General features: G+C 45.0%; 1 protein-coding gene across 1 annotated transcript; it reads left to right on the top strand.

Moving 5' to 3' along the window:
- Positions 1-816: 816 nt before the first annotated feature.
- On the top strand, positions 817-19,533 carry LPAR4 (lysophosphatidic acid receptor 4). The gene is made up of 2 exons (XM_060756313.2): positions 817-1,246; positions 18,071-19,533. Exon 2 carries the CDS (start codon positions 18,210-18,212, stop codon positions 19,254-19,256), a length of 1,047 nt encoding a protein of 348 aa, XP_060612296.1. The 5' UTR covers positions 817-1,246; positions 18,071-18,209; the 3' UTR covers positions 19,257-19,533.
- Positions 19,534-20,567: the final 1,034 nt, after the last annotated feature.

Here is a 20,567-nt window from a genome sequence, read left to right on the forward strand (position 1 = left end):
CGTGGTTCCAGAGCGCAGTCTGTTCAGCACCTTCCAAGTCGCCCAGTCTTCTGAGTGCCCAGGGGGGAGTCTCTCATCTGGTATCACCCATGAATTGAGGTGCTGGGTTTGGGCCTGCCACTTTTGGACTCTCGCTTGCTGGGGTGTTCCAGCGAGTGTCTCTGTAGATCTAAGAAAACTGTTTCATTGACGTGCTGGCTGATACCCAAACAAGGGATGGGCTGGAGATGTCTCTGCCTTGGTCCTTTCACTATTGGCTGCTACTTCCCGGCGGATGTCAGATGGTGCAATACCGGCTAGACAGTGTAATTTCTCCAGTGGTAGCCTCCTCGCAGGATTGCAAGACATCCGGGCGTCCCCTGGGCAACGTCTTCGTAGACGGCCGATTCTCTCGATCCAGAAGCAACCAGAGACGACTTGCAGCATGCAAACAAGGAAGCTAATCAAGGTGATCAGTTGAAACCTTCACACCTAGCTCCAGCAGACAAGAGTCCTTTGTCCCACCCTGGTCATTCCACAGATATATATGAACCCATTTTTCCTACTTTTAACAGACCTCACCACCTCTGAGGATGCTTGCCATAGATGCAGGCGAAACGTCAGGAGAAAATGCCTCTAGAACATGGCCATATAGCCCGAAAAAACCTACAACCACCCAGAGAAAGGAATCATTAATGCCCAGCAAAGGAAGGAAGAAAGGAAGGAAGGGGAAAATAAAGCCCCCAAGAGGGGGCGTGGCTTCGGGGCTCCCAGGACCCGCGCCTTAGCCAATCAGAAGCTAGCGCGACTGAGCGAGGGTTCCATCCCCTCCTCCTCCTCCTCCTTCTCTCCTTCCCTCCCTCCTTTGCAGGATTGCAAAGGCCCCCTTTTCTCTTTCTTCCTTTCTTCCTTTCTTGTTCTTTCTTTCTTTCCTTCCAGTCCAGCCTAGGAAAAGGCGCAAGCCTTGCAAAACCGGAACAAGAGGACAAGCCTTGCTTCTTTTCCTTTCTTTGTGGGTTTTTCTTTCTGCTTTTCTTTCCTTCCTTGATTTCTTCCTTTCCTTGTTGGGTCATTTTTTTCTTGCTCTTCTTCGCCCTGCCAAACAAAAAGCTTGGAGGATTTTTCCCCCCTGCCTCTTCTTTTTTTTCCCCTTGGAAAAACTAAAAAAAGTTTCAAGGATATGGATCAGATCCATAGATGGCAAGGATCTTAAAGTTTGGATGTGCTTGGATAGTACTACACATCCCATCCTTCTGGGCTGTCTTGGGTAAGTCGATGATGATGATGATGATGATCCCCTTGCCTGCTTTTCACTTTTGCAAATGGGAGATGGGTGAGGAAAGTGTGGCATCTTCCCTTAACCAAGGCCTGCATCCACACTGTAGAATTAATGCAGTTTAGCATCCCTTGGATTGTTCTGGCTCAAGGCTATGGGATCCTGAGAGTTGTAGTTTGACATGGGCTTTAGCCTCCCAAACTACCAATTTCCTGAATCTACAGAGCATTGAGCAATGGGAGCAAAAGTCAAAACTGCATTCATTGAACAGTGTGGACATACCGCTTGGAAAAAGAAGAGACTGCAGAACAAGGCTATGGGATCCTGAGAGTTATAGTTTGACAGGGTCTTTAGCCTTCCAAACTACCAATTCCCTGAATCTGCAGAGCATTGAGCAATGGGAGCGAAAGTGGTGCCAAACTGTATCCATAACAGTGTGGACAAACCTCTGGGAAAGAGAAGAGGCTGCAGAACAAGGCTATGGGATCCTAAGAGTTGTAGTTTGACATGGGCTTTAGCCTTCCAAATTACCAATTCCCTGAATCTGCAGAGCATTGAGCAATGGGAGCGAAAGTGGTGCCAAACTGTATCCATAACAGTGTGGATAAACCTCTGGGAAATAGAAGAGACGGCAGAACAAGGCTATAGGATCCTGAGAGTTATAGTTTGACAGGGTCTTTAGCCTTCCAAACTACCAATTCTCTGAATCTGCAGAGCATTGAGCAATGGGAGCGAAAGTGATGCCAAACTGTATCCATAACAGTGTGGACAAACCTCTGGGAAAGAGAAGAGACTGCAAAACAAGGCTATGGGATCCTGAGAGTTGTAGTTTGACAGGGTCTTTAGCCTTCGAAACTACCAATTCCCTGAATCTGCGGAGCATTGAGCAATGGGAGCGAAAGTGGTGTCAAAACTGCATTATTGAACAGTGTGGACACACTTCAGGGAAAGAGAAGATACTGCAGAACAAGGTTATGGGATCCTGAGAATTATAGTTTGACAGGGTCTTTAGCCTTCCAAACTACCAATTCCCTGAATCCGCAGAGCATTGAGCAATGGGAGCGAAAGTGGTGCCAAACTACATTCATTGAACAGTGTGGACACTCTTCTGGGAAAGCGAAGAGACTGCAGAACAAGGTTATGGGATCCTGAGAGTTATAGTTTGACAGGGTTTTTAGCCTTCCAACCTACCAATTCTCCGAATCTGCAGAAAACTGACCAATGGGAGCAAAAGTGGTGCCAAGCTGCATTCATTAAACAGTGTAGACACACCTCTTGGAAAGAGAAGAGAAATTTGCAAAACTCAAGAAGGGCTTCTTTTGAGTAGACAAGGTCTGGATTGTGTTGGTGTTGGGAAGTGGGTGCTATATTATATTATGATATACTAGCGGTCCCCTGCCACATGTTGCTGTGGCCCAGTCTGGTGATCTGGAAAACGAAGTAATGAGAAAGTGTGGGTTTCTAATATATGTAATGTCTTTATGCTTGTGGGTAAACAGCATTTCCTATTGTTTCTTTGTCAATGTTGATGTGGAGAGTGTCTGGTTTGCCTACTCTGGAACATGCAACATTGTGTTGCCCTTCTTGAGGGGTCCCTTTCAAATCTATGATACAATATCTGTGTGTATGTGAATCATATATATCTATATCTATGGCTGGATGGCTCTTTGTCAGGAGGGCTTTGATTATGTTTTCTTGCCCAGGTGAAGAGAGTTGGACTAGATGGCCTTAAGTATTTTCTGTTGGTCATGGGGGTTCTGTGTGTAGTTTGACTCAATTCTATCGTTGCTGGGGGTTCAGAATGCTCTTTGATTGTAGGTGAACTATAAATCCCAGCAACTACAACTCCCAAATGTCATGGTCTATTTCCCCAAACTCCATCTGTGTTCATATTTGGGCATATGGAATATTCGTGCCAAGTTTGGTCCAGGTCCATCATTGTTTGAGTCCACAGTGCTCTCTGGATGTAGGAGAACTACAACTCCCAAACTCAAGGTCAATGCCCACCAAACCCTTCTAGTGTTTTCTGTTGGTCATGGGAGTCCTGTATGCCACGTTTTGTTCAATGCCATAATTAGTGGAGTTCAGAATGCGCTTTGATTGTAGGTGAACTATAAATCCCAGCACTACAACTCCCAAATGACAAAATCAATTTTTTTGAGTGAAGGACATGCATTGGGTTGTTAGGTGTATGCTGTCCAAATTTGGTGTCAGTTGGTCCACTGGTTTTTGAGTTCTGTTAATCCTACAAACGAACATTACATTTATATTTATATAGACTAGCATTCCCTTGCCAGGCATTGCTGTGGCCCAGTCTGGTGATCTGGAAAATAAAGTAATGAGAAAGTGCTGGTTTCTAATATAGGTGATTTCTTTATGCTTGTGGGTAAACAGTATTTCTTGTTGTTTCTTTATCAGTGTTGATGTGGAGATTGTCTGGGTTGCCTATTCTAGAACATGCAACATATAATTGTCCTTCTTTAGGGGTCCCTTACAAATCCATGATACTATATATGTGTGTATGTGAATCATATCTATCTATCTATCTATCTATCTATATCTATGGCTGGATGGCTCTTTGTCAGGAGTGCTTTGATTAGATTTTCTTGCCCTGGTGAAGGGAGTTGGACTGGATGGCCTTAAGGATTTTTTGTTGGCCATGGGGGTTCAGTGTGGGAAAATTGCCCCGATTCTGTTGTTTGTGGGGTTCAGAATGCTCACTGATTGTCGGTGAACTATAAATCCCTGTAACCACAACTCCCAAATGTCAAGGTCTATTTCCCCAAACTCCATCTGTGTTGATATTTGGGCATATGGAATATTCATGCCAAGTTTGGTCCAGATCCATCATTGTTTGAGTCCGCAGTGCTCTCTGGATGTAAGTGAACTACAACTCCCAAACTCAAAGCCAATGCCCACTAAACCCTTCTAGTGTTTCTGTCGGTCATGGGAGTCCTGTGTGCCATGTTTGGTTCAATTCCATCATTGGTGGAGTTCAGAATGCTCTTTGATTGTAGGTGAACTATAAATCCCAGCAACTACAACTCCCAAATTACAAAATCATTTTTTTTTGAGTGATAGTCACTCCTTGGGTTAGTAAATGTCTTGTGGCCAAATTTGGCGGCAATTCATCCAATTGTTTTTGAATTATGTTAATCCCACAAACAAACATTACATTTTTATTTATTTACTAGCCCTCCCCTGCCACACATTGCTGTGGCCCACATGGAGGTTCTGTGTGGGAGGTTTGGCCCAATTCTATCGTTGGTGGGATTCAGAATGCTCTCCGATTGTAGGTGAACTATAAATCCCAGCAACCACAACTCCCAAATGTCAAGATTCTCTTTTCCCCAAACTCCACCAGTGTTCACATTTGGGCATATTGAGTATTCGTGTAGAGTTTGGTCCAGATCCATCATTGTTTGAGTCCACAGTGATCTCTGGATGTAGGTGAACTACAACTCCAAAACCAAAGGACACTGCACACCAAACCTTTCCAGTATTTTCTGTTGGTCTTGGGAGAACTGTGTGCCAAGTTTGGTCCAATTTGGTGGGGTTCGGAATGCTCTTGGATTGTAGGTGAACTATAAATCCCAGCAAGTACAACTCATAAATAACAAAATCAGTTTTTTTGTGGGTGAAAGACATACATTGGATTGTTAGGTGTCCTGTGTCCAAATTTGGTGTCAATTCGTCCAGTGGTTTTTGAGTTCTGTTAATCCCACAAACTAACATTACATTTTTATTTACATAGATAGATATAGATTGTATGCAATGGGATGAGCATGGTATCCACAAGGCACATGGTGGGAGCTCTGGAACCAAATCCCAGTGGATCCCAAGGGCCTGTTGTATTACAAGAATTCACACAATGTTTCCTTCAGTCTTTACTGCATTACTGACCATATCATGCAGTTTTAAACCACTTTATGTGGCAGTGTAGATGGGGCCTCCCTTGCAAATCAAGTGGACAGGACTGCAGTCTGAAAGGGAACTGGACAACTGATTCGGGGACATATAAAGAGCAATTGTTTTGCTTGTCTGAAGAGAAATGGTGTTTCTGTGGAACGGGCGCATTAGCATGGATAGCAAACAAACAAAGAAAGAAACTTATTCATATTCTTCTTATTAGTCAATGGCTTTCATTTGCAAAGTTGCTGGCCAGAAAATTTGTGTAGTTAAATCTTGATTTTCCTTCTAAGCCTTGTTGCAAGTCTTGGATCCCAGATCAGGAGGAACCTGTGAGTTTGTCGGCAACCCCATTGATTTAATGAGGTTTCCTTATGGATACCCATTGGCTGTTTTATCAATTCTTTCCTCTGAAATAGAGGCGCATGGCACCTAATATGTGTTGGCGGTCTCCCATCCAAGTACTAACCAGGACTGGCCCTGCTTAGCTTCCAAAATCAGACCGGATCGGGCATCTTTAGGGTATTTAAACAACTCAGGAGAAAGGTGGGACATAGAATGAAGAAATGATCTAAGCAAGGAAATTGAACATCAAACCCGCAACACCTCTTTCAGCATCTTGGGAACCATTCCCACTATTATTTAGTTATTTATTTATTTGCGACATTTATATGCCACCCTTCTCACCCTGAAGGGGTAGCTTACAAGATATATATACATACAATATATTATATTAATAGCATATTATAATATCAGTATTATATATTACTATACTATACCATTATATTTATTTATTTAAAACTTTTAAATCCCGATCTTCTCCACCTCCGTAGAGGGACTCAGACTGGCTCACAGCAAGGATTCAATGCTCATAATACAGACTAAAACATCACACAAAAGATTAAAATACAGATTCCATCTGAACATGAGGAAGAACTTCCTGACTGTGAGAGCCGTTCAGCAGTGGAACTCTCTGCCCCGGAGTGTGGTGGAGGCTCCTTCTTTGGAAGCTTTTAAACAGAGGCTGGATGGCCATCTGTCAGGGGTGCTTTGAATGCAATATTCCTGCTTCTTGGCGGGGGGTTGGACTGGATGGCCCATGAGGTCTCTTCCAACTCTAGGATTCTATATAGAATAAATACATAAAGCCAAATTGCCAAGATAAAATAATGTCCGCATATGTGGTCTCTAACTTTGGTCTATAACCGGTCTCAGCCATTAATCTGGGACTGCTTTGTTTTTGTTCCATAGCCAGGATTTCACTAGCCTCCTGAAGGTCAGGAGGGAGGGGGCAGATCTGATCTCACTGGGGAGAGAGTTCCATAGCTGAGGGGCCACCACCGAAAAGGCCTTGCCTCTTGTTACCACCAGACGCGATTGCGAAAGTGGTGGGACAGAGAAAAGGACCCCACCCGAAGACCTTAACAACCTTGATGGTTCATAGGGGAGAATACGTTCGGACAGGTAAACTGGGCCGGAACCATATAGGGTTTTGTAGGTTAAAACCAGCACTTTGAATTGCGCTCGGAAGCTAATTGGCAGCCAGTGCAGCTGGCGCAACAAAGGAATTGTCCGCTCCCTGTACCCTGCTCCCATCAGTAACCTGGCTACTGAGCGTTGGACTAATTGCAGCTTCCGGGCAGTCTTCAGAGGCAGCCCCACGTAGAGAGTGTTGCAGTAGTCTATACAGGATGTAACTAGAGTATGGACCACCATGGCCAAGTCAGACCTCCCAAGGTATGGGCGCAGCTGGCGCACAAGCTTTAACTGTGCAAAAGCTCTCCTGGCCACCACCGAGACTGGGGGTTCCAGGCTCCGCAATGAATCCAGGGTCAATCCCAAGCTGCGAACCTGCACCTTCAGGGGGAGTGTAACCCTGTCAAGCACAAGCTGTAACCCTATGCCCTGTTCGGCCTTAAGACTGACCAGGAGTACCTCTGTCTTGTCTGGATTCAATTTCAATTTCTTTGCCCTCATCCAGACCATCAGAGCAGCCAAGCACCGGTTCAGGAAGGAGGGATGGACTTGGACATCATCTCCATACAGATGGCACCATACCCCAAAACTCCGGATGATCTCCCCCAACGGCTTCATGTATATGTTGAATAACATAGGGGACAGTACTGAACCCTGCGGGACCCACAGTACAATGGACATGGAGCCGAGCAGGAGCCCCCTAGCAACACCTTCTGGGAGCGACCCCTGAGGAAGGACTGGAACCACTGCAGAACAGTACCCCCAAGTCCCATATCCCTGAGGTTTCCCAGAAGGATACTGTAGTCGATAGTATCGAAGGCCGCTGAGAGATCCAGCAAAACCAACAGGGACACACTCCCCCTGTCGAGCTCCCGGCGAAGATCATTAACTAAGGCGACCAAGGCTGTACCATGTACCATATATTGTAATATTATTAGTAATATTACATGTAATAGGTAAAAGTAAAGGTTTTCCCCTGACATTAAGTCCAGTCGTGTCCGACTCTAGGATATGGTGCTCATCTCCATTTCTAAGCCGAAGAGCCGGTGTTGTCCATAGATACCTCCAAGGTCATGTGGCTGACATGACTGCATGGAGCACCATTACCTTCCTGCCGGAGCAGTACCTATTAATCTACTCACATTTGCATGTTTTCGAACCGCTAGGTTGGGAGAAGCTGGGGCTGACAGCGGAAGCTCACGCCGCTCCCCAGATTCGAACCTGTGACCTTTTGGTCAAGCTCAGCAGCTCAGCGGTTTAACCCACTGCACCACCAGGAGCTCCTATTACATGTAATATAAATATATATAATGATAATATCATATTATTAGTAGTATTATATTGTATTACATTATAATACTATAAATATTATATGTATATACAATACATTATATTACATTATAATGCAATGATTATTTCATTTAATCATTAAGCATGTCAACAATTTCAACAGAAAGGAGGAAACTATGAAAATGAACAAAATCTGGCTATTAGTATTAAAAAAAATTCTAAAATCAGGACAATAAATAAAGAACAACACTCAGAAAAATTGGGAATTCCAGACAGGAAACAATCAAGGCCAGCTAACACCTCCCAACAAAGGATTCCCCCAGGCAGGAAGCAGCCAGGCTTTGAAGCTGCAAGGCCATTCAATGCATACACACACACACACACATATATCTCTCCACTTTTCTAGTTGCCACAAATGTGGGCAAAACGTCAGGTGAGAATGCTTCTGGAAGATGGTCATACAGCCCGGAAAACTCACAGCAACTTAATAATTCTGGCCATGAAAGTCTTCGACAACACATTGAACATTACGAATGCATGGAGATCGGTTCGAGACTTGATCTCTTCCTCTGATTCTCTCCTTCTTCCATGCATCTCAGCTTGCCTCCCTTGTCTGGGCCCTTCTGCAGTATTTTCAGGAAGATTAGATATGGAAAATGGGCTATACATAGAAATAGAGAGGAGAACTCTTTCCCCATCTGGCCAGCTGCATTGGCCTGTATCTGGATCCAGCCCCACGTGTCCTCCAGCTCAAGGGATAAGGAAATGCAGAGTTTGTGGTTTGCACAGGAAATCCTTGGTCTTCTTTATCACTGTTGTGTTTTCCACAGAAGAACAACAAGGAATCACATCCTCTGGCTAGTTTCAGAGCATGCAAAGATGGCCAGAAGGACACAGAGATGAGTAATTGATGTCTAAAAACATTTCCCCCTCCTATTCAGACATCTCCCTTTCCATGAATTCAGGTTCTTTCTTGCCTTTCGAGGAACTGAAGGCTATCGTATGTCCTTTTCCCAAATGGGTGGGCATGTAGGAGTTGTATCATTTTGTTTATTGATTCGATCAATGAATTGTTTCCTTTTATAGCATTTATTTATTAGTTTGGGCTTCCAGGTGTTTTGGACTTCAACTCCCACAATTCCTAACAGCCTCAGGCCCCTTCCTTTTCCCCCTCAGCCGCTTGAGTGGCTTCCTAATTTTCTCAATTGACTAGATCATGTGGCTCATTAATGTTTAGACCAGTGGTTCCCAACCTGTGGTCCGTGGACCACCAGTGTTCCTCAAGAACTAAAATATGGTCCATGGCCTCACTGTTGCAATGAGAGCAACTGGTCTCACAAAACCCTCTTTTGGTGCTGAGGCTTATTAAATATGGTTTTCCGTGGGCAAGCAGATGGCGACTACTGGATGGCATATGTTCTGTATCAGAAACTAGAGCTGATGTGGTCTATCCAATGCAAGTTTCTGAATCAGCACCCCAAATAACCAAACCAAATCTAAAATTGACCAAAAACTGATTCGTAACCCTTTTGGTACTACTGTTGGAGAGTGGTCCCTGGTCAAAGTGGTCCATGGTCAAGTAGTCCCTGGTCAAGTCTTCACTGGTCTAAAAAAGGTTGGGAACCACTGGTTTAGACCATAGGTCATCTATCCATCCATCCATCCATCCATCCATCCATCCATCCATCTATCTATCCACTCCCCCACCCACCCATCTATCTCATCTCCCTCTCTCTCTCTGTCCTACCTACCTACCTATCCATCCGTCCATCTATCTACCTCCCTCCCTCCCTCCCTCCCTATCCAGCCACTCACCCACCCATCTCTCTCTCTCTCCCTCCCTCCCCCCCCCCTCTCTATTTATTTCGTGTACTTCTACCCCGCCCTTCTCAACCCCCGAGGGGGGACTCAGGGCGGCTTACAAAAAGGTACAATTCGATGCCTACACAATAATACAAATAAACGTGTAAAACAGCAATTAAAACAATTAAGACAGTTAAAACAATCAATATATATCACAGTCAATAAACCAATCTCAGCTCAGCGTTCGCCAACTCAGAGTCCATATTTCATTCTACATTATCTATTCCTATTGGTCGTCGTAGTCCTTTATTCATCTGCCAGATTGCCCAAACACCTGGTCCCAAATCCATGTTTTTAATTTCCTTCTAAAGGAAAGGAGGGATGTCGCTGATCTAATTTCCCCGGGGAGAAAATTCCACAGGTGAGGGGCCACCACCGAGAAGACCCTGCTCCTCGTCCTCGCCAATCTCGCTTGTGATAGAGGCGGGACCGAGAGCAGGGCCTCCCCAGAAGATCTTAAACTCCGAGGCGGGACGTAGAAGGAGATCCGTTTGGACAGATACGCTGGGCTGGAACCGTATAGGGTTTTGTAGGTCAAAACCAGCACTTTGAATTGTGCTCGGAATTGGATTGGCAGCCAGTGGAGCTGACATAGCAGAGGGGTGGTATGCTCCCTGTATGATGCTCCGGTGACTAATCTGGCTGCCTCCCTCTATCTATCCATTGAGCTATCCATCTATCCATAGCAGTGGTTCTCAACCTATGGGTCCCCAGATATTTTGGTCTCCAACTCCCAGAAATCCTAACAGCTGGCTTGGATATCTGGGAGTTGAAGGCCAGAATACCTGGGGACCCACAGGTTGAGAACCACTGATCTATAGGTCAAGGTATGTATGTTTGTTTGCCCATTTGTACTGCAAAGGTTGTTGCTTGGAGAAGTGACCCTCCATGATGTCATAGGATTGGCTATTTTAGGTGACGTGACCCTCTGTGAAGTCATAGGTTTGGCCGTCGCTAGGTGGCATGGCCATCTGATGTCACGGGATTGGCTGTTGCTAGGTGAAGTGGCCCTCTGTGATGTCACTGGGAAAGAAAGGTGACATGTATATGAGGGGGAGGAAGGAAGGAAGGAAGGAAGGAAGGAAGGAAGGAAGGAAGGAAGGAAGGAAGGAAGGAAGGAAGGAAGGAAGGTGAAAAAGAAGGGAAATAACTTCTCTTTGACAAAGGTTTTCTATCATCTAGGCCAGGAGATTTGGGAAGGGGGGGCAGGGGAATAAATAATACTTTTTCCAGTGGCAATAGAAAAATAATGCCCCCTTTTCACTAGGCTGCTTGGAGGAACATAGTTTTATTATACTTTTTAGTGTGAGTTTGTGTGAACATGTTTTTTTTTTAATTTGACAACAATGAGAGCATGGATTTCAGAGCCAGCTCTTGTATTTACACTTCCTGCGACTTGGAGTGCTCGGTCTTGAGGAAATCCAAAAGGTCAGAGCTGTGGGTGCCATTTGGTATGCTTTATATAACTAATGCACATATTTATTCAACTGGGCACAGACAAACCTATGTTCTGAGTCGGCATAAATGCAGGCACTCATCACACTAGCCCCAAATATAGACGTGCAACTAGTCGGGTTGGAAGCCCTTTTTTAAAAAGGGGGAAAGGAATAGGCTCATGCATCAAAACTTAAAAGGGAAACCAGGTGTCTGTGTTGATCATTGGGGGAGAGAGTCCAAAAGCAACCATTGGGTACCACTTTTATGAGTATCGGTTCTCATAGTGCTGAATCATGAAAAGGCAAGGGAAAGGAAAATTGTCGTGTTGGAAAGGTCCTGGAGGTTTTTCTTTTTCTCTGCTGTCTACATTCTCTGCCATAATTTCAGAAATCATAGGATCATAGAGTCGTGAGCCATCCAGTCCAACCCCATTCTGCCAAGAAGCAGGAAAATTGCATTCAAAGTACCCCCGACAGATGGCCATCCAGCTTCTGTTTAAAAGCTTCCCAAGAAGGAGCCTCTATCACATTCTGGGGCAGAGAGTTCCAGTGCTGAACAGCTCTCACAGTCAGGAAGTTCTTCCTAATATTCAGGTGGAATCTCCTTTCTTGTAGTTTGAAGCCATTGTTCCGCGTCTGAGTCTCCAGGGAAGCTGAAAACAAGCTTGCTCCCTCCTCCCTCTCACATATTTATACATGGCTATCATGTCTCCTCTCAGCCTTCTCTTCTTCAGGCTAAACATGCCCAGCTCTTTAAGCTGCTCCTCATAGGGCTTGTTCTCCAGACCCTTGATCATTTTAGTCGCCCTCCTCTGGACACATTCCAGCGTGTCAATATCTCTCTTCAATTGTGGTGCCCAGAATTGGACACAATATTCCAGGCGTGGTCTAACCAAGGCAGAATGGAGAGGTAGCATGACTTCCCTGGATCTAGACACTCAGACTAGATGTGTCTAGATCTAGTCTAGACACATCTAGACTAGATACAGTCTATTGATATCTATAGATATCAATAGACTGTATATCAGTCTGTTGATACAGGCCAAAATCCTGTATCAATAGACTGATATTGATACAGGCCAAAATCCCATTGGCTTTTTTTTGCTGCTGCATCACGTTGTTGGCTCACAAGGAGTCCAGAAGAACTCTTTTTCACACGTACTACTTTTGAGCCATGCAAAAGGAGCAAAAGGGTTTGAATTTCTGCAGCAAACACTTTCATCCAAAGCAGAGCTTTCCAAACTGTGTGTTGTGATGGATAATTTCTCTTTGTGTGTGTATTCATTTATGGTTTGCTAGTATAACTGAAATATGGAATGATGCGCAGCAACGTGTGCCACCAAATTTGGAAAGCTCTGATCCAGATTTCTGCAGCAAACTCTTGCATCCGATCATGCAACATTTGCAACTTCAATCCATTTGAAAGGCAGGCGAGGTTTGCCATTTGCTGCGGTTGCAGGGCTCCAAACGCAGGGCCACTTTGGTTAGATCTGCTCCCTCTTGCTTTACATGCTGGGTCAGATGTTAGATCACACATTACAAGAGGAAACGAGCAAGCTGGAATGCCTGCTCTTTTTCATGCTGGAGTTGATTGCTTCCTTCTGCTGAGGACTCTTGACTCTTCTGCCTGGCTTGCCCTTCCCTGCTTAATCTCCCCAAGCCTTGCGTCCCTCACCTCGACCCCCAGACGACAACTGAACTCTGCATCCAAACAAGACCTCTTTGGATTTCCTGCTCTCCTTTCTTCTGATTCCCAGGGGTTGAGCTGATAATAATATAGGAAACGGCTGTGTGTTCGCTCAGAGCGCTTGCCCATTGTCTCTTCTGCAGCAGACATGCTCATCCCCACTATCGGATATTTTTAACCCAACTAGGCTGGAGATTGACTTTGTGTCCTATCTGAGTGCAAACCATTTGCGATTGTCAAAGCAGATCCGCCAAGTGTCCAGATTTGGCAGAGACAGTCTTGGTTGTTCCTCTTTCATCCTAGTTTTTCAGTGACTGTCTCTGCCAAATCTGGACAGGGGTTGAGCTGATAATAATATAGGAAACGGCTGTGTGTTCGCTCAGAGCACTTGCCCATTGTCTCTTCTGGAGCAGACATGCTCATCCCCACTATCCTTTCTCCTCCTCCCAATTTCCCCCTTTTCTTCCCAGCTTCATCCAGTTACTGAATTCAAAGTGCCAAAGAAGTATACATTCAGTTGACTGCTTCTTAAATGGTTAGTGTTGGGGGTCTCGAAAATATTTTCAACATTTGCCTAAGGCAAATCTTTATTTATTTACCGCTTCGAGTCGCCTCTGGGCTGAGTAGGGTGGTTTATAAATATAGTAAATAAATAAATAAATAAGGCTGGATCTAGGTAAACTTAGGTAAAGGTTGTCCCCTGACATTAAATCCAGTCATGTCCGACTCTGGGGGTTGGTGCTCATCTCCATTTCTTAGTCGAAGAGCCGGCATTGTCCATAGACACCTCCATTGTCCATAGACACCTCCATGCAGTCATGTGGCCAGCATGACTGCATGGAGCACCATTACCTTCCCGCCGGAGCAGTACCTATTGATCTACTCACATTTGCATGTTTTCTAATTGCTAGTTTGGCAGAAGCTTGGGCTGACAGTGGAAGCTCACGCCGCTCCCCAGATGCGAACCTGCGACCTTTTGGTCAACAAGTTTAGCCGCTCAATGGTTTAACCCACTGTGCCACTCTGAACTCCACCAATGATGGAATTGAGCCAAACTTGGCACACAGAACTCACATGACTAACAGAAAAGACTGGAAGGTTTTAGTGGGCATTGACCTTGAGTTTTGGAGTTGTAGTTCACCTACTTACAGAGAGCACTATGGGCTCAAATAATGATGGATCTGGACCAAACTTGGCACAAATACTCAATAGACCCAAATATGAACACAGATGGAGTTTGGGGGAAATAGACCTTGACATTTGGGATTTGTAGTTATTGGGATTTATAGTTCACCTACAATCAAAGAGCATTCCGAACCCCACCAATGATAGAATTGGGCCAAACTTCCCATGACCAACAGAAAATACTGCTGGTCTTTGGTGACCCTTCTGACACCCCCTCACGACCCCCCCCCCCAGGGGTCCCAAACCCCAGGTTGAGAAATGCTGTCTTAAGGCCAACTAGTCCAACTCCCTTCACCCGGGCAAGAAAACATAATCAAAGCCTTTCTGACAAAGGGCCATCCAGCCATAGATATAGATAAATAGATAGATAGATATGATTTACACACACACACACACACACATGTATATGACAGATATAGTATCATAGATTTGAAAGGGACCCCTAAAGAAGGACAATGATATGTTGCATGTTCCAGAGTAGGCAAACCAGAAAATCTCCGCATCAACACTGGCAAAGAAACAACAAGAAATACTGTTTCCTCCCGAGCATAAAGAAATTGCATATATTAGAAACCAACACTTTCTCATAACTTTATTTTCCAGATCACCAGACTGGGCCACAGCAATGCCTGGCAGGGGACGGCTAGTATCTATATTAATAAAAATGTAATGTAAAACCACTTGACGAATTGACACCAAATTTAGATACAATATACCTATCAGGCCAACGAGTGACCATCACTCATAAAAACACTGAAAAACACAGCAGAAAGGACTTTAAAAGCCAAAAAAAGCAAAAAGACGCTACAGCGCATGCACAAAAATGACTCCCCGTGGCAAACAACACACACAATAGCATATCCACACTCTCTTCCGGACTACATCTCCCAGCATCCCCTAGACCAGGCCCTTTAGGAGAGGAGGATGATCCAAATGCACTGCTTCCAAGATGCAAACTTTCTTCTCCTTGGATTTCTTTGAGAGCATCCCAATCCATGCATACTTCCAATTTCCTATTCCTGGACTGCAGCTCCCAGCAACCCACCAAATAGATAGATTAGATAGAGATAGGTAGGTAGGTAGGTAGATTGATCAGGAGGACTGCTGGAAGTTGCAGTTCAAGAGAAGGAAGAAAGGGGAGAAAGAGGAAAGAAAAGAGGGAAGGGAAGAGGAAGAGAAGGAAGGAAGGAAAGGAGGAAAGAAAGAAAAAATAGAAGGAAGGAAGGAAAGAAGGAGGGAGGGAAGGAAGGAGATAGAGAGAGAGAGAGAAGGAGAGAAAGAAGGAGAGAAAGAGGGAGGTAAGGTTGACCACAGCAATGCATGGCAGGTACAGCTAGTGAAGAAATAACCAAAAATAATCAAATAATGGGAGTCCCTGGTGGCGCAGTGGGTTAAATTGCTGAGCTGCTAAGCTTGTTGACGGAAAGGTTGCAGGTTCAAATCCGGGGAGTGGCGTGAGCTTCCGCTATTAGCCCCAGCTCCTGCCAACCTAGCAGTTTGAAAACATGCAAATGTGAGTAGATGAATAGGTACCGCTCTGGCGGGAAGGTAATGGTGCTGGCCACATGACCTTGGCGGTATCTATGGACAACGCCGGCTCTTCGGCTTAGAAATGGAGGTGAGCACCACACCCCAGAGTCGGACATGACTGGAGTTCATGTCAGGGAAAAACCTTTACTAGGTTCTTGTGGGGTTTTTCGGGCTATAGAGCCATGTTCTAGAGGCATTTCTCCTGACGTTTTGCCTGCATCTATGGCAGGCATCCTCAGAGGTGTGAGGTCACACCTCACCTCACACCTCTGAGGATGCCTGCCATAGATGCAGGCGAAACGTCAGGAGAAATGCCTCTATAACATGGCTCTATAGCCCGAAAAAACCCACAAGAACCTAGTGATTCCAGCCATGAAAGCCTTCGACAATACAAAAACCTTTACCTTTACCTAATCAAATAATGAGGGGCGAGGCAGCAGTATGCCGAGAGCTGTGTTGTCCTCCTTATGTTTCTGAGTTTTCAGCAAGTGGGGAAGCAGGGTTGGACTGAGAAAACAGGAATCACCGACAAAGTGACATAATGTCATTCAGAGGGCACGATTTGAGTCATGCAGAACCATTGTTCAGTTGACCCAAGAAAAGCAAAATAGTACAGATGCGATGGTGGTGGCATATGGCGTGTTGGCTCATCTCCTAGGTGTGATTGATTTTCAAGGTCTTGCTTGATGCAATGCTACAAATATGGGGACTGAATGAAAATTTCATGGGAGGGAGCAGAACTTTAAAGTGAAGGGGAAATGCCTTCATCTTGCTTCTTCTCTACCATGCGACTAATCAAAAATATTCAGCACACTTTGGGCTGGTCATGCCAAGACAAGCAACTCGAGCCTTCTGCACGGTTTCCTCTGATTGTATTCAGCCACCTCTTGGGAGTCTGAGACAGAACGTATAAAACGGTGTGTTTTTTCCAACCCAAGTTATTGGTCCATCAGTATGGACTAGCAGCATCTCTCCAGAGTTTCAGGTTGGATTCTGAGAATATTAAAAGGCTGAGTCTGGAACCTTCTACATAGAAAGTCTGGGGTGTAGCTTCCAGTGAAGGTCGCTAAATCAACATAATCAGGCACTAAATCACAAAACCAAATTTCACACCCATCACCACAGTCTATACTTTTCTTGCCAGAAACTCAAAAAAATATTTATTTATTTATTTATGGCATTTGTAGCCCACCTTTCTCAGCCTTGCGGCAACTCAAGGCAACTCACAGAAATAGCAATTTTAGTGCCATCTATATAAATAAAAATGTAATGTTGGCTTGTGGGATTAACAGAACTCAAAAACCACTGGACAAATTGATATCAAATTTGGACAGCATATACCTAACAACTCAATGTATGTCCTTCACTCAATTTTTTTTTGATTTTGTCATTTTGGAGTTGTAGTTGCTGGGATTTATAGTTCGCCTACAATCAAAGAGCATTCGGAACTCCACCAATTATGGAATTGAACCAAACGTGGCACACAGGACTCCCATGACCAACAGAAAATACTGGAAGGGTTTGGTGGGCATTGGCCTTGAGTTTTGGAGTTGTCGTTCACCTACGTCCAGAGAGCACTGTGGACTCAAACAATGATGAATCTGGACCAAAACTGGCACAAATACCCAATATTCCAAAATGTGTACACTGGTGGAGTTTGGCGAAAATAGACTTTGACATTTGGGAATTGTAGTTGTTGGGATTTATAGTTCACCTACAGTCAAAGAGCGTTCTGAACCCCACCAATGATAGAATTGGGCCAAACTTCCCACACAGAACCCCCATGCCTTGAAGAGACTTGCTGGTGCATGGCTCCTTCCAGCCTTGCATGCTGTCTGTTGCCCGCACAGGCACATCATGCTGCCATATGTCGAGCACCCCCACTCTCCCCTCCCTACTTGGAGTCTCAAAAACTGCTCTCCCCCTGGCTGAGAGGCCGGCTGAGAGGTTGGCCAATCACAGCGGAGAAGGGCTTTTGGTGGGAGGATTTGACATCTGTTTCCAAAAAGGAAGAGAAGGACATGTGGAGAGAGCTTCTCTGCCAAAGGCGTTCCTAAGACCATCAGAAATATATGCTTTCTGATGGTCTTTGGCAACCCCTCTGAAACCCCCTTGTGAGCCCCCCCCCCCCGCTCTAGATGCTGCTCTAGAATATAAATCAGTGGTTCTTGACTTTGGTCCTCAACTGCTTTGTATTTCATCTTCCGGAGAATTGGCTACAATGGTTCCATACTTTTGGGAACTGAAGTCCTAAACACCTGAAGGACTCAAGGTTGAGTAGGGATGAATTGAGCTCCCATCATCCCTCACCGTTGGCTGGGATAGCAGGGTGGATGGGAACTAGTGTTCCAACATCATCCAAAAGACCACCAGTGCCTGTTTTCCTTGAACTAATAGAAACTTTGAGAACTAATATCTTCTCCCTATTTTTTTCCACAGGAGAAAGACATACTTTATGACTATGTGGCAGCTGGACTTTGAGCGACATCCCTGGACCATGCTCCTTGAGGAGAAGAGAGTGTCCTGACTTTCCCGCATGGCGTCCACTTCATGAGGCTTTGCCCAAGGCCGAGCTGGCATGGAAAACCGGAGCAACAACCATACCTGTTTGATGGATGATTCCTTCAAGTACAACCTCTACGGAGCGGTCTACAGCGTGGTGTTCATCCTAGGCTTGATCACCAACTGTGCCTCGTTGTTTGTTTTCTGCTTCCGCATCAACATGAGGAGCGAGACCACCATTTTTATGACCAACCTGGCGTTCTCCGACCTACTCTTTGTCTTCACTCTCCCCTTCAAAATCTTCTACAACTTCAACCGACATTGGCCGTTCGGAGACCCGTTGTGCAGGATCTCCGGCACGGCGTTCTTGACCAACATTTATGGGAGTATGCTGTTCCTCACTTGCATCAGCGTCGACCGCTTCCTTGCCATCGTCTATCCGTTTAGATCTCGAACGATTCGGACAAGGCGGAATTCAGCCATTGTGTGTGCGGGTGTTTGGATTCTGGTTCTCAGCGGCGGGATCTCGGCGTCCTTGTTTTCTACCACCAATACCACCAACAATAGCACCACATGCTTTGAAGGCTTTTCCAAAAGCATATGGAAGACCTACTTATCCAAGATTACAATATTTATTGAAGTGGTCGGCTTCATCATTCCCCTCCTTCTCAATCTCACGTGTTCCTCTTTGGTCTTGAGGACTCTTCGGAAACCCGCCACCCTCTCGCAGATTGGCACCAACAAAGAGAAAGTTCTCAAGATGATTATAGTGCACGTGGCCATTTTTGTGGTCTGTTTTGTGCCCTACAACTCCATCCTTTTCCTGTACGCTCTCGTTCGTTCCCAGGCCATTGCAAACTGTTCCTTGGAGAGGTTTGTGAGGACTTTCTACCCCATTACTTTGTGTATTGCCACCATGAACTGTTGTTTTGACCCTTTCGTCTACTACTTCACGTCAGAGTCCTTTCAGAAGTCTTTCTATATAACCCCCCACCTCAAAACGGATTCCTTGTTCAAAACTGAGACCCCTTTGACAAAGATTGGCCTGCCAGCCATGCAGGAAGAGATGAGCCACCGAGCCATCACAAACGGGGGAGAGGTGACCTCTGAATCAAGTTTTTGATCCTGGAGCTTTCTGTACCACCGATTGGACTCCATTCAGAACTCCATTTTGCCCCTTTTTTTCTGGAAACAGCATTGAAAACCATCCAAGATGGGAACTGTACTGGAAACTCTGTGTATGTGTGCCTATATGTATATGTATACACGATGTATGTATATGCACAGCCAGATGTTTCTCTGGCCTCTTAAAAACTCATCATCCCATTTTTTAACTCATAACATGGTCCATATTTGCGTCTTGCTTTTAAAGCTACAAAATAATAAAACATTTTACTGTATCTTGGTTTCAGCAGAGCCAATTATTTGCAGTCAGGAGATACATTATGACCATGGTATCCGAGTAGCTGGCATCCCCAGTTTCATTCATCCACATGTGACAAAATATGTTGTCTGACTACGTTATTTATGTATTGTCCAAGGCTTTCATGGCCGGAATCACTGTGTTGTTGTAGGTTTTTTTGGGCTATATGGCCATGGTCTAGAGCAGGGGTCCTCAAACTAAGGCCCGGGGGCCAGATACGGCCCTCCAAGGTCATTTACCCGGCCCTCGCTCAGAGTCAACCTAAGTCTGAAATGGCCTGAAAGCACACAAGAACAACAACAGCAACAATCCTATCACATCAGCCAAAAGCAGTCCCACACTTTCCACTGAAATACTAATAAGTTTATATTTGTTAAAACTGTTCTTCATTTTAATTATTGTATTGTTTTTGCACTACAAATAAGATATGTGCAGTGTGCATAGGAATTCATTCATGTTTTTTTTTCCAAATTATAATCCGGCCCTCCAACGGTTTGAAGGACTGTGACCTGGCCCTCTGTTTAAACAGTTTGAGGACCCCTGGCATTCTCTCCTGACGTTTCGCCTGCATCTATGGCAAGCATCCTCAGAGTTGGAGCCCCCGGTGGCGCAGTGGGTTAAACTCCTGTGCTGGCAGGATTGAAGGCAGACAGGTTGCAGGTTCAAATCCGGGGAGAGGCGGATGAGCTCCCTCTATCAGCTCCAGCTCCTCATGCGGGGACATGAGAGAAGCCTCTCACAAGGATGATAAAAACATCAAATCATCCGGGCATCCCCTGGGCAATGTCTGTTGGAACTAGGAAAAAGAGGTTTATATATCTGTGGAATGACCAGGGTGGGACAAAGGACTCTTGTCTGCTGGAGCTAGGTGTGAATGTTTCAACTGACCACCTTGATTAGCATATAATGGCCTGACAGTGCCTAGAGCAAACTTTTGTTGAGAGGTGATTAGATGTCCTTGTTTGTTTCCTCTTTGTTGTTGTGCTGTTGTAATTTTAGAATGTTTTAATA

The sequence above is a fragment of the Anolis sagrei genome, chromosome 10 (assembly GCF_037176765.1).
Source record: "Anolis sagrei isolate rAnoSag1 chromosome 10, rAnoSag1.mat, whole genome shotgun sequence".
Lineage (NCBI taxonomy): Eukaryota > Metazoa > Chordata > Lepidosauria > Squamata > Dactyloidae > Anolis > Anolis sagrei.